The sequence below is a fragment of the Mustela nivalis genome (genome assembly GCF_964662115.1).
Source record: "Mustela nivalis genome assembly, chromosome: 10".
In the NCBI taxonomy this organism is placed as follows: domain Eukaryota; kingdom Metazoa; phylum Chordata; class Mammalia; order Carnivora; family Mustelidae; genus Mustela; species Mustela nivalis.
The window spans coordinates 15583307-15595962 of NC_139029.1; the positions used below are offsets into that span (position 1 = coordinate 15583307).

Below are 12656 nucleotides of genomic sequence, written 5' to 3' on the forward strand. Positions count from 1 at the left end.
GGGGTGTGAAGTGACTGGCTCAGGATCTGGCACCGAGGGCGTGGGACACAAACTGTGATTTTTCCCTTTCCTTTGTGAGGCAGCATAGCCTGGTCAGACCAGAGGGGTCAGATCCTGCCTCACCCCTTACTGACTATGTGGTCCCGGCGGAGTTCTTGTTCCCTCCAAGTCTCGGTTTCCCCAGAAGCTTGCTCTGGCTACAGTGAGACAGACAATGTTGATGAAGTACCTTCCCAGGGTCAGCCTTCAGGAGTGTTCGCGGGTTTCACTGTTGCCTCCCCTTCGCAGGGCGCCTGGTTGCCTCAGTGGATTAAGCATCTGACTCCTGATTTTGGCTCAGTCGTGATCTCAGGGTCATTAGATCGAACACCATGTCTGGCTCCATGCTTAGTGGGGAGTCTGCTGGAGAGTCTCCTCCTCCCTGTGCCCCACCCCTGCTCATGCACTCTCTGTCTCAAATAACTTTTTTTTTTTTTTTGTAAGACTTTATTTATTTGACACAGAGAGAGGGAATTCAAGCAGGGGGAGTGGGAGAGGGAGAAGCAGGGAGCCCGATGCAGGGCTTAATCCCAGGACTCTGGGATCATGACCTAAGCTGAAGGCAGACAGACTCTTAATGACTGAGCCACCCAGATACCCCTCAAATAACTAAATAAATCTTAAAATTTTTTAAAAAATGGTTTGCACCCAATACCTCCTTGGATCTTCAGAGCAACCCTGTAAAGTACACAGAGCAAGGACCTTGTGCTCCTCTCTTTACAGAGGAGGAAACTGAGGTTCAGAGAGGTGAAGCGACTTTTCCAAGTCACCCAGTTTGTCAATGGCCTTGAACTTTATCTCCTGGTTCCTGCCTGTTGCCTCCTCTTGGAATTTCTAATATGGATGTGGACTGTGGAAAGAGTGTGCCAACTCCCAGACATCGGCTGCTGGTGTTCGAGTCACCACAGCCCTATTAGCCCCAGACAGGGAGCAGCCAGAGCTGCCAGAAATGGTCCAGTGCAGCACCAGGCTGATTTGCCACCTGGGCTGTGGGATGCTGGCCCGTATGGAGCAAAGACCCCACGTGTCTGTCCATTTTCAGGAGAGACCACATCACTCCCCTTCTCAGGAATCCTCCGAACTCCCCCTTGCCTATGGGACAAGATCCAAAGTCCTTAGCCCCACATTCAAGAAGGCTCTAAAAGTTCTGTCCCCACCCTAAGCCTTCTGTGAAGCATTTTGCTCCTACTACATGGGACAGAAACTCTAGCCTGGTGCAAGTTTAAGTACTGCTCTCTGATGGACGGCAGACCCAGAGGCACCACTTCCTGGCCATGCAGACCTTGAACCATCTCTCCTAACTTCAGTTTTCCCATCTGTAAAGGGAGATAACCAAGTACCTACTTTACAAATCAGTATGATGAAATGAGGTAATGAATGCTAAACCCTTAGCCCCGGGCTCATGACTGAGAACCAGTCCTCAGGTCTTACTATGGTCCAAAGTGCCCTGGAATTTTCAGGCATCCATGAAAATTGGATGCCGCCGTGCCCCTGATATTCCCTGATCTTCCCTTGTCCATCTCAAACACCATCTCCACTTTGCTAATTCCCTGCTCAATAATACCTTCTGTCCTTGGGTTTCCTGGTCCCTCACTGGGACCAGCATTCTCACCTTGCCTCTTTGTGTAGAAAGTTCCTGTGTCAGGCACTAATCTGGAAGCTCCTTGAGGAAGTGTTTGCTCATCTATTTTGATATCCCCAGTGCCCAGCACAGGGCCTGGCACACAGTAGGTAGAATAGATATTCATGGAATGACCATGTTCTTGTTACTTAACCCAGGAGAATTCAGGAATAGCTGCCAGGAAGAAAGAGGCTTTGAGTTAAGTTATGGAAGAGAAGTTAGCCAGGCTAACAAAGCTGGAAGGGCCAGGCATTCTTGGCAGAAAAACCTGGAATGGTCAAGTGACCAGAGCCATGCTTGCCGAAGGAAATTGAGGGTGGCTGGACACTAGGGACATAGGAGAGCATGGCTGGAAGATAATTAACTGACCTGGTCAAGCAGCAACCTTGAAGGCAGGGAGCTAGGAGCTAAGACTATCTCTTGGCCACCAGTGGAAGCTCTGAAGGGCATAACGATGAGTTAAGACGTGATCAGACATGGACTTCAGAAACATTACCCAGCTGCCACGTGGAGGTCAAATACAACTACTGTGGGCCAGAACCAAATCTCGGTCCTGGGATATAGCAGTAAAGGAGGCAGACCAGAGCTCCCCCAGAGTGAGGACCCTGGGAAACGGCAGATCAGCAGGACTCCCCCATCTAATGCTCACATGACCCATTTTACAGATGGGAAACTGAGAGCCAGAGAGGAGCACAGGCTTGCCTGTGGTTACACCCTGGAGAGTGCCAGAGCCAAAGTTCTAGCCAGGACAGTCTGAGCGCTACTCCCCTACTGCCCTTCCCTCTTCTCCTCCCGTCCTCACCCAGGCCTACACAGAAGGAGAGAGTAAACACGTACAGGGAGTCCCAGTGATTGTGTGTGTGTGTGTGTGTGTGTGTGTTGTCTGTTTTTTTAAGGCTATACTTGCAACATCTTAAAATTAATGCAGATGGGGGTGCTTAGGTGGTTCAGTCAGTTAAGTGTCTGACTCTTGATTTCAGCTCAGGTCATGATCTCAGGATGATGAGATTGAGCCCCATGTCAGGCTCTGTGCTAAGTATGGAGCCTGCTTAAGACTCCCTCCCTCTCCTTCTGCCCCACCCCTCCACTTGTTCTGTCTCTCTCAAAAACAAAAACAGTCCTGCAGATGTGATTTCAGATGCCAGCCTCGCCTGTGGGCCCTTGTGAAGGTTGCTATACCTCCCTGACCTCAGTTTCTACATCTATAAAATGGATTTAATAGCATATACCCAACAGGTCATCATGAGCCAGAAGCCATATTAAGAATGCCCCTCTCAGTGCCCTGCACACAGTAGGTGCTCACTGAAAGTTCCTCCCCCTCTCTTTGGAACTCACACACTGCCATTCATCCAGACAGTGTCCATGGCCCCCTTGGGGGGGTCAGGCCAAGCTGACCGGGGCTCGATTGGCGAGCAGAGGGTAGCCGTCTGCTCCAGCCTGAATCAGCGGCGGTGGGAGCCTTGGCCAGCGCCTCCTCGTACAGCCACCCTCCTGTCGGCTCCACACTAACGACTTCAGTGTGTCTCCCCTTTTAGCTCAAATATTTCTGAAATGCACACTGCTCGTTCACACATAGCCAGAGGGGCCTACAGGCCTCCCCAGCCTGTGCAATCAGGGCCTCCTGATTGCTTTCTTCTGTGCAGTCTCCAGGAAGGAGAGGGGGTGCGGGCGCAATGGGGCTCGTGGCGCAAACCCGGTTTTCCCACCAAGGCAGGCTGCCCAAGTCAGCGGCTGGAGACCCTGGTTCCGGCTTTCTCCAGGGTGCCGAGAATCTGTCCGCACAGCCTCAGTCTCCTCATCTAGCCATTGGGATTTTGAAAGATGGTCATGGAGCGCACTCAGGGCTTGCAAAGAAGACCCTTCCACAGGGCTCGCTGGGGTGGGAAGGTCCAGGGGTAAGGAAAGGGGCAGCATGGGGCAGGGCTGGGCTGGGGGTGCACAGAGAAGTGGGCAGGGATGTGGGCAGGTGGACGTGGTCCAGCCAGGGGGCCTCAGAGAGCTGCCGACCGTTGCCAGCTCTGACCCATTCCCACCATGCTGTTGCTCACCTCCTCGCCTTTGCCTCTACTGTTCCTTCTGCCTCACATGCCCTTCCCATTCAGCGTCTCCGACTCCCTCTTAACTCATTCTTCAAGCCTCCATTCAAGTGTCACTTCCTCCAGGAAAGCCATCCCTAAGTTTGAGGTTTTCTTCCTCTCTTTCCACACCCAGTTCTCACACCCACGGTACCCCATGCGCGTCCCTGTCGCAGTCTTTGTCACATTGTGTGGTGATTAATTATGTGTACAGCAAAAACAGCTTCCCCTGCATGAGGGATTGTCATTGTCACAGTGGGCATGGGATGGGGACATTTCGAGCGCTTCGGAAGCAGCTCGGCACCGTCCCGCGGTCCCCAAAGTGTGGGAAGTGAAATGACAGGTACTTTTCAGAGGAACATTTTTAATTGTAGTAGTTGTGTGTTTATTTTCCTTCTTTTTATGGCAAGTGATATTGGTTTCCCATTTATAATAATGATAACTCTTTCCTCTTTAAAATACACTTAAAAGAAGAGTCGGCTGGAAGAAAAATAGTAACTAAATATAGTGCAGGTTGTAGGTGGAACTGGCTGAAGTCAGGAATGTTGTTCTGATGGAGCCGAACATTAGCCTGGGGACGGCGGGGATTTTGGCTTCTGACTGTAGACCTTTTATGTGCCAAGCCCCTGTGCTGGGTGAGGGCAGCCAAAGGAAGTGTGGCGGGGGAGACGATCAGAAGCAACAGTGTGTATGGGGTACAAGGGTGAGAGAGCCCCACACAGACCATGCAGCTAGAGCACAGCTTGTGAATGCAAGATGTGTGACCTTGGGCAAGTTCTTGACCCTTTGTAAGCCTCAGTTTTCCCATCCGTAAAATGGGATGGTATCAACTGTGTCTTGGCATTTTGGAAGGACATTGGTGAGGGTCTCCACCTCCTAGTAGAAAGGTCTCCGTCTCAGGGACCATGAGTTCTCTCTCTCCCTTTTGCAGATTTTTGGGAATGGAGGGAGATGTCTGGGTTGATATGGGGAGAAGGAAGGAAGTGCTGGTGGCGGAGGGAGTTCTGGCTTCCTGAACCCACCCAGGTTCCTGGGGCAAGAGCTACTAGCCCCAGACTCCCGAGGAAACCGAATATGACTTTTGTGCTCGTTTTGAGAGGAACAAAGAGGAAACTCAGGGCATCCCAGGAAAGCAGCGTCAGACGGGCCAGGAAAGGCTCCTCAGAGGCTGCGGCACGGGAGCAAGACGCTGATGTTTGTCAGATGTTGGCAGGCCCCGTCTGGAGTGTGGGGGGAGCCTCTCGGACCTGCCTTCACTTTCAGGGGCCACCTCATGAGCCCAGAGGAAATGGCGTGTGCACAGACCCTGGGCCAAAAAGCATAAAAGCACCGCGCTCCATCTAAAAAAAGAGCATCTGCCACTCACCAAGGCTCTGCTTTGTGCTGGGCTCCAAGTGAACACACTTCCGTGTCCTTCTGTCCTCCTGGCCCCACTGTGGCCATTTCCCAGGTGAAGAAACTGAGGCTTAGGAAGGTTACAGGTCCAAGGTTACGAGGCAAGTAGGTGTCAGAACCGAAGTCCCTCTGACCTCCCGCCCCCTGATTCATCTGCTCTGCCGACCTGCCTTGCATGCAGTGGGTGCAGGGAGGTGTCAACATTGAAAAGCAAAAGGCGGAGGGGAAGCTGCAGTGAGAGCACCCATGGGTGTCCTCTTGCCCCAGCCCCGAGGACTAACAGCTTTCCCAGAGGCAGGCTTCCAGGCAAAGCCAGGACTGGCATCGGGAGAAGGGAACTTCTTGCATCCCTCCCGGGGCATGTGCAAATTTCACATTCCCTCTTCACCCCTTCCTGTCTGAACCCAACTAGCCCTTGACTTCCGGCCTCCTGAGATCCTCCCTTTGCTTGTTACATGTCGGGTGGGAGACAGAGGGGGGCTATGGAGCACCCCCGAGGCTGAGGTCCCTGGGAGCCTGGAGCTTGAGCACCAGCCTTTAGTCCATGACTTTCGGCCAGTCATTTGCCCTCTCTGGGCCTGAGCTTCCATCCCTACAATGAAGTTGTCAGCTCACAGCCCCTCCTCTGGGCCGTGGAATCCTCTAGTGCTTGGCCTCTGGGTCAGCCCAAGAATCCAGCCAAGGGGTGGGGCCACCTGCTTGGCAGGCTTGCCTCCCCCACCCGAGCCCTTTCTAGTCCCAAGCAGAGTCTTCTCTCCCTTGTTCCACACGGCTCCCAGCAGCTGTTCCTCAGGCCCAGGCAGAGAGCCCGGCTTGGCGCGTCTCTGGCTGAGGCCGATGAGAGAAAACAGGTTAAAAGTTCAGCCCTTGTTCTCTCCAGGAAGAAAAATCTGTAGCATTCGGAGTGTGAAAAGGAACCCTTTTTTCAGCTCCAAAGCAGCACAATAGAACTTCCCTCCAATTTGCCATCAAAAAGATGCCCTTGGCACTGGACTCCACCGTCCCTGGCACCCCTCCTTCCCCCTTACCAGCGCCCCCCCCCCCAGCAAAAGGACACAGTGACCACAGACAGAAGCCGCAGGCGGTCATGGGGACATTGCTCTTTCCTCTGTTGTCAACTCATGGGTCTGACTGGGGTCACTTCTGGCTGAATGCGTCCTCCCATCCACGCTGCTCCTGCCCTAGTTCAAGACCTTGTTGCTCCCATTTTGACCTTCACAGCGGCCTGGGCACGGTGCACCCTGCCCCTACTGTTCTCACCCAAATTCATCCAGCCCAGGCCATCCAACTAAGTATCTAGAAGTTTAAAGGGTTGGAGGCAGGAGACCTGCCCCTCCCAGTCTGCCACCAATCCTGTGGGATCTTTAGGAAGTCTCTCCCCCTCTCTGTGCCTCAGCTGCCTAATCTCTAAAATGAAGCTGTGGGGCTGGGCCAGGAACAGCATCTCCCATGGTGTGGGTTCGTTTCCTGGCTCAGCGACCAGGAGCATCTGTGGCCACAGAGTGCAGGGATTGATTGGTGAGGTCTGCCGGGGCGCAGAAGTGGGGGCACGGCAGCAAGCAGACTTCACCTGTGCCCGTTGGGCTAGATGGTGTAGAAGGTCCAGCTGTGACCTTCTACGTTTCTCTGCCTCCTCTCTCTTGGCTATTTGTAGTCACGCCTTATCACCACTACTAGATTGCGAACAACTAGGGTCTCACTCTTCACTGTTTTCTCTCTCAGGGTCCCCAGTGTATCCAGGTCTATTTGTTGAATGAATGCTTGAAAGGGGCCAATTAAATCTGCTCAATGCATTTCAGCTCCAGAAGGGTTTTGAATTCCCTATGGCAGCAAAGGGGAAGTGGGAAGGGGCCCTGGGCCATGTCTGGGATGAATGAGGCTCTCTCCGGCCCTGGGGGTCTTCTTCACCATAGGTTGTGCAGCTCCTTCCTTCCAGCTACTGGAGTTGGGGGAGGGGCAAGCCCTCCCCCTTCCTGGGCTGGTTCAGAAGCTCATTTGAATTTCCTCAATGCCCCCCCGCCCCAGGGGACAGGTGACAGACTAGAGCAACTTTCGACAGTGCTCACCCTCAACACCACCACCCCCCACTCCTAGGGCCCTATCCTAGGAGCAGTTGACTTAGCCTTCTGGGAGGGAGCCCCAGTGTGGGGACACTATGGAGGACTCCAGGTGCCTGGAGAAGGGGGAAGGTGTCCCTGATAGGAAGTTTGGGCCAGAGAGCCAAGGTGGGGTAACTGATGGGGCTCAGCTGGGACCAAAGAGAGGTCTTTCCAAGGGCCACATTCTAGTTTTTGAGAATTAGATGCAGGCAAAAAAGCAGACAGACACCCTAAGTCTGATGTAAACTTTCCAGGGCTGCCTGGTGGGCTCTCTGAAGCCCTCCCTCCACCCCAGCAGAGTCCAGGTTAAGACCCTTCTCCACCAGCAAGGGAGGGAAGTGGCAGTAGACAGGTTGGTGTGACATGATGGGCGGTGAGGAGACACGACCATGGGCAGAAGGGCTGGAGCTGGGCTTCAAGGGGGTGGAGCCTGGAGGGGGATAGAATCAGATGATTGGCTGGAACGTGGGAGTGGGTGGGATCATGGAGTGGGAGACCGAGAGGGAGGGTAGTCTGCTGCAGTACAGCGAGATGATTGATTGATGCGATGGAAGTAGGTGGTGCTCTGTAAAGGAGGCCCTTGAGGGGTGGGGGTCTTGGGGTGATTGACAGCACTCAGTCGGTGGACGGCAGTGACTCTTTGCTTTTCCTCACAGAAACGTTGATGGACTCCACCACAGCGACCGCGGAGCTGGGCTGGATCGTGCATCCACCATCAGGGGTGAGTCGGTGGTCCCCACACCCTGCCGGGTCCCCCAGAGGACCTCGGGTTCTGCTACAGGGCCTGGATGCCCCCTAAATTCCAGCCCCTTTCCCTCCTTCAGGGCCCAGGGCTGGCCTCTCATTGCCTCCTGGTCCCCTACTATTGGTGGAGTGCTGGTTACCATGACAACATGCTTGCAGCTTGCAGCCTTTATCCCGTGGCATCCTCAGGGTGAGGCTGAGAAGTAGGAACCCACGCTGCCCCCATTTTACAGATGAGGAAAGTGAGCTGTCATTTTCTGAGCACCCACTGTGTCATATACTGTATCAAAGAAGCACCTTTATACACATCCAATCCAATCATATGGGGAAGAAACACCTGCATTTTACAGGTAAGGAAACTGAGGCTCAGAGACTTGTAGCTTCCTGACAGGAGTATTATACCTAGTTAGTGATGGGGGTCTGGTTTGTATCCAAGGCTCTGACCCCCTTTCTGGGCCCCCTTTCTGGGGCCCCATAACACGAGTCTCCCCTTCCCTGAGCTCTTATCATCACACTTCCGTGAGCCCATACTTCCCTGGGACCAGTGATCTGAGCCCAGGTAGGCTGTGAGTCCCTCAGGAGAAGAGGAGGCACAATCTGAGATTCCTCTTTCTTCCAGCACCAACTTACATGCAGGCTGTGGGGCCAGACGTGCCTGAAATTCTGTCCCAATTCTGACACTCAGCAGCCACGTGATTTGGGGTCAGGTGCTTAACCTGTCTGAGCTTCAGTTTCCTCATCTATAAAATGATGGTGTTCATGTCCTCTGCATTGGACCGCTGTGAGATTTTCACGGTGTCTAGCACAGTGCCTGGCAGAGGGCGCCCCCACCCACGATGAATAGCTATAGTTGTACCACCATCATATCATCATCGTCACGGTCAGCCGTTTTTATAGCATTCCCTCCTCATCTCCCTGGGCTCCCCGCCCCCCCGCCCATCCCTTCTCTTCCCCCCATCCCAGCTCCTCCCACTCAGCCGCTGCCCCAAGGAGCTTCATTCCCCCCCCACCAACCACCCTCACCTCCCCAGCCCAGACCTGTGCTCTCAATAGGCAGGGCCCTAGGGTCAGGCTTCTTTCTGGGGCTCTTTCTTGTCACCAGTTTTCCATCTGCGAAGGCGGCCGGGCCCGCAGCCCCACCCCAGCAGGAATGAGGCCAGGCTGGGCTGCAGGGCCCCCGGACGCAATTATTTGGGGTGTTTAGGCTGCAGGGCCTCCGCATGTTAATTAGAGAGAGGGGAGAAAGGCAGAGTGCTCTAATTAAGTGCTCTAATTAAGTTCTGAAGAAGAGCAGTGGTTGTAACAAGGGGCTGACTTTGTCACATGGTGCCACCAAAAAAAAAAAAAAAGGCAATGTAGGGAATTCAGAGCCGCCATGGATGTGGAGGCTGGGCCAGCAGGCTCCAGCACAGCCTTCTCTACGGGCTCTGGCCCCTCACAACACCAGCCCTCCCCAGGCCGGCAGCCACTGCACGCCTCACACGGACTTGGCCCAGATATCTGAGGAAGGCAGCAGAACAAACAGCACCTACTCGAGGGTCACAGCTCTGCCACTACCAGCCTCACCACCGCCACCCATGGTCCCATTTGGCAGTTGGGCAAATAGAGGCTCAGCAAAGGGAAGTGACTTGCCCAAGGCCATGCATTGAGTTAGGAGAGCTGGGACAAAACCCAGGACTCCTGGGTTACCTGTGGGTCGTTGTGTTTCCAGGCAGCGTGCACAAGCATGGGAACGGGTCTAGGTCTATGTGACCTGGGTCAAGCGGCCTCACTTCCCTGGTCTCTACTCGCTCACCTGTAGAATGGAGATGATGCTACACTATGCGTAATAATCATGACAAAGAACTGAGGTCCCCCTCCAGCACCCACCCAGGCCAGCATGAGTGGGAGGGGGTGATCTGCTGTTTCAGCTCTTTTGGGAAAGCTAGCCCAGTACCAAAGGGGATACAGGAGAAGGAGGGGGTGGGGAGCTACTCTCAGCAAGCTCTCAGCCCCACTGGGGAGACCAGGCCGAGAGGCCCAAGGGTGCCCGGCCCTCGCCCAGGCTGGTGGTCCCCAAAGGCCCACCGGAGAATCGGCAGATGCAAACTCTGCAGCCAGAGAGAGCCTGCTCCAAGAGGCTCCAGAAGGATGGACAGAGAAGACAAGAGGGTACTCGAGGAGGGTACAGAATTGTGAACAAAAGCTCAGCATGTGAGTGAGCTTGGCTTGTGCGGGTCTGTGAGGAGATACCATGGGGTCGGGGCCCTTCATTCCAACCTTCCGTGGCCCTGCCCAGGCCCCTTCTGCAGCAATGGGGCTCGGGAACTCTCAGCTGCATGTGTGAGAGACAGGCTGGGGCCCAGGGAGAGTGCCAAGGCACCTGCCATAGGCAGGAAGGGTGGAAAGTCTCTCTCCAGGTCCCCTAACCACTTTAGTGGTATCATAACCAGCCCCAACAGACTGCCTGTCTTCCCCATCGTGGGGTAAGGGCTCTTCTTCTGTCAGACTGGGAATCCTCTGAGGCAAGGACTGTCTCCCTGATCAGAATAGGAGCTCCCAGTAGGCAGATGTTCTGACTCCCCCATCAGACCAGCACTCCTCAAGCACAAAGCTGTGTCTGCTCTCAGGAGAGGGAATTCCCTCAGGGTGGGCCTCTCCCTTTTCTCCCTTCCAGGTGGGCGCCTCCCACGAGCCGAGTTGCGGCCATGTCCCCTTTATCACCGGGGGAGGGGGTGAGGTTCACATCTCCCAAGAACAGGGTGTGTGCCCTTCCCATCAGATAGGCATGTCTCCCTCTACTCACAGACTGGGGAACTCCTCAGAGCCAAGGCCATGTCTCTCCCTCCTCTCAGGACCTCTCTGATGATAGGAATCGCATCTCCCTCATCAGACTAGAACATACCTAAGACAGAGTCTGTGCCTCCCCCATTAGACTAGGAGGCCCCCAGTGGTGAGAGTCCTACTTCCCCCTGTCGGACTGAAAGGATTCCCTGAGACAGGATCTGTGTCTGCCCCCTAGACAGACAGGGCTGAGCCCCCTCCCCCACCCCCTGACTAGCATTTCACCCACAGTGGGAAGAAGTGAGCGGCTACGATGAGAACATGAACACGATCCGCACGTACCAGGTGTGCAATGTGTTTGAGTCGAGCCAGAACAACTGGCTACGGACCAAGTTCATCCGGCGCCGGGGCGCCCACCGCATCCACGTGGAGATGAAGTTCTCGGTGCGTGACTGCAGCAGCATCCCCAGCGTGCCCGGCTCCTGCAAGGAGACCTTCAACCTCTATTACTATGAGGCCGACTACGACTCGGCCACCAAGACCTTCCCCAACTGGATGGAGAATCCGTGGGTGAAGGTGGACACCATCGCGGCCGACGAGAGCTTCTCGCAGGTGGACCTGGGCGGCCGGGTCATGAAGATCAACACCGAGGTGCGGAGCTTCGGGCCCGTGTCCCGCAGCGGCTTCTACCTGGCCTTCCAGGACTACGGCGGCTGCATGTCCCTCATCGCAGTGCGCGTCTTCTACCGCAAGTGTCCCCGTGTCATCCAGAACGGCGCTGTCTTCCAAGAGACCCTGTCGGGGGCCGAGAGCACCTCGCTGGTGGCCGCCCGGGGCAGTTGCATCGCCAACGCCGAGGAGGTGGATGTGCCTATCAAGCTCTACTGTAACGGGGACGGCGAGTGGCTGGTGCCCATCGGACGCTGCATGTGCAAAGCGGGCTTCGAGGCGGCGGAGAACGGCACGGTCTGCAGAGGTGAGGGCTGTGGTGGGGCGGGCACCCCTGCAGGGGTGTAGAGTTGCAGCTGGCTGCAGACATGGGCTGGGGGGGTGCTCAGGCTGGCCAGGGCAGTGGCCTGGAGCTGACTGGGAGGCCCTCTCTGGCTGGGCCTCCCCGATCCGCAGCCGATGTCCGTTTCTTAGAAGGAAGCGTTTGAAGGGTGATTCTGGAATGGTGGCAGGTATATGTCCCACGGGGAGCATGCAAGGTGATTTTCATAGGTGTGGGGATAAATGGTTCTCATTTTATTTTTTATTGTTTTGTGTTTTTAAAGATCTTATTTATTTATTTGGCACAGAGAGAGAGGGAGAGAGAGAACACAGGCAGGGGAAGCAGCACAGGGAGAGGCAGAGGGAGAAGCAGACTCTCCCCCGCCATCCTGCCCTGGTGAGCAGGGAGCTCAATGCGGGACTGGATCCCTGGACCCCAAGATCATGACCTGAGCTGAAGGCAGATGCTTAACTAACTGAGCCACCCAGGCGCCCCTAAACATTTCTCATTTTAATTCTTACGTGAATATTAACATCAGCAAGCCGTGCTGTAGATCTTCATTTACAAAAGTGATGTCGTTTGATTGTGAAGGAAATAAGGCCCAGTAAAGAATGGGGGTAAGTTGACATTTATTGGGCTTCAGCTGTGTCCGTCAGTACAGGCCAGGCTCGACAGAAGTGACCAAACAGTCAAAAGTTCATTTCTCACTCACGGCTGCCTGTCCATCGGGGGTCAGCTGGGGAGTCCCCACTCAGTGAGCCAAGCGGGATGGAGCAGCCGTCATTTGGAATTTGGAGACTGTGAGGACAGAGAGAAGGAGTGTGAGGTGGATGGCATGCTATGGTCCTGAGCTCTGCCGGTGGTGGCACGCACACTGCTCCGCTACCCTGCACGCTTCAGTGGCCGAGGCGAGTCACACACTTCCTTCC

The 12656-nt window shown here is 54.8% G+C and overlaps 1 protein-coding gene across 4 annotated transcripts in view; it reads left to right on the top strand.

The window, feature by feature from the left end:
- EPHB2 (EPH receptor B2) overlaps positions 1-12656 on the top strand; it is a 183457-nt gene that overhangs the window by 54725 nt on the left and 116076 nt on the right. For all 4 annotated transcript variants that reach the window (XM_082684597.1, XM_082684595.1, XM_082684598.1 and 1 more), the window contains exons 2-3: positions 7886-7950; positions 11028-11712. In XM_082684597.1, the coding sequence (XP_082540723.1) occupies positions 7886-7950; positions 11028-11712 (750 nt within the window). The remainder of the gene's footprint in view (positions 1-7885; positions 7951-11027; positions 11713-12656) is intronic.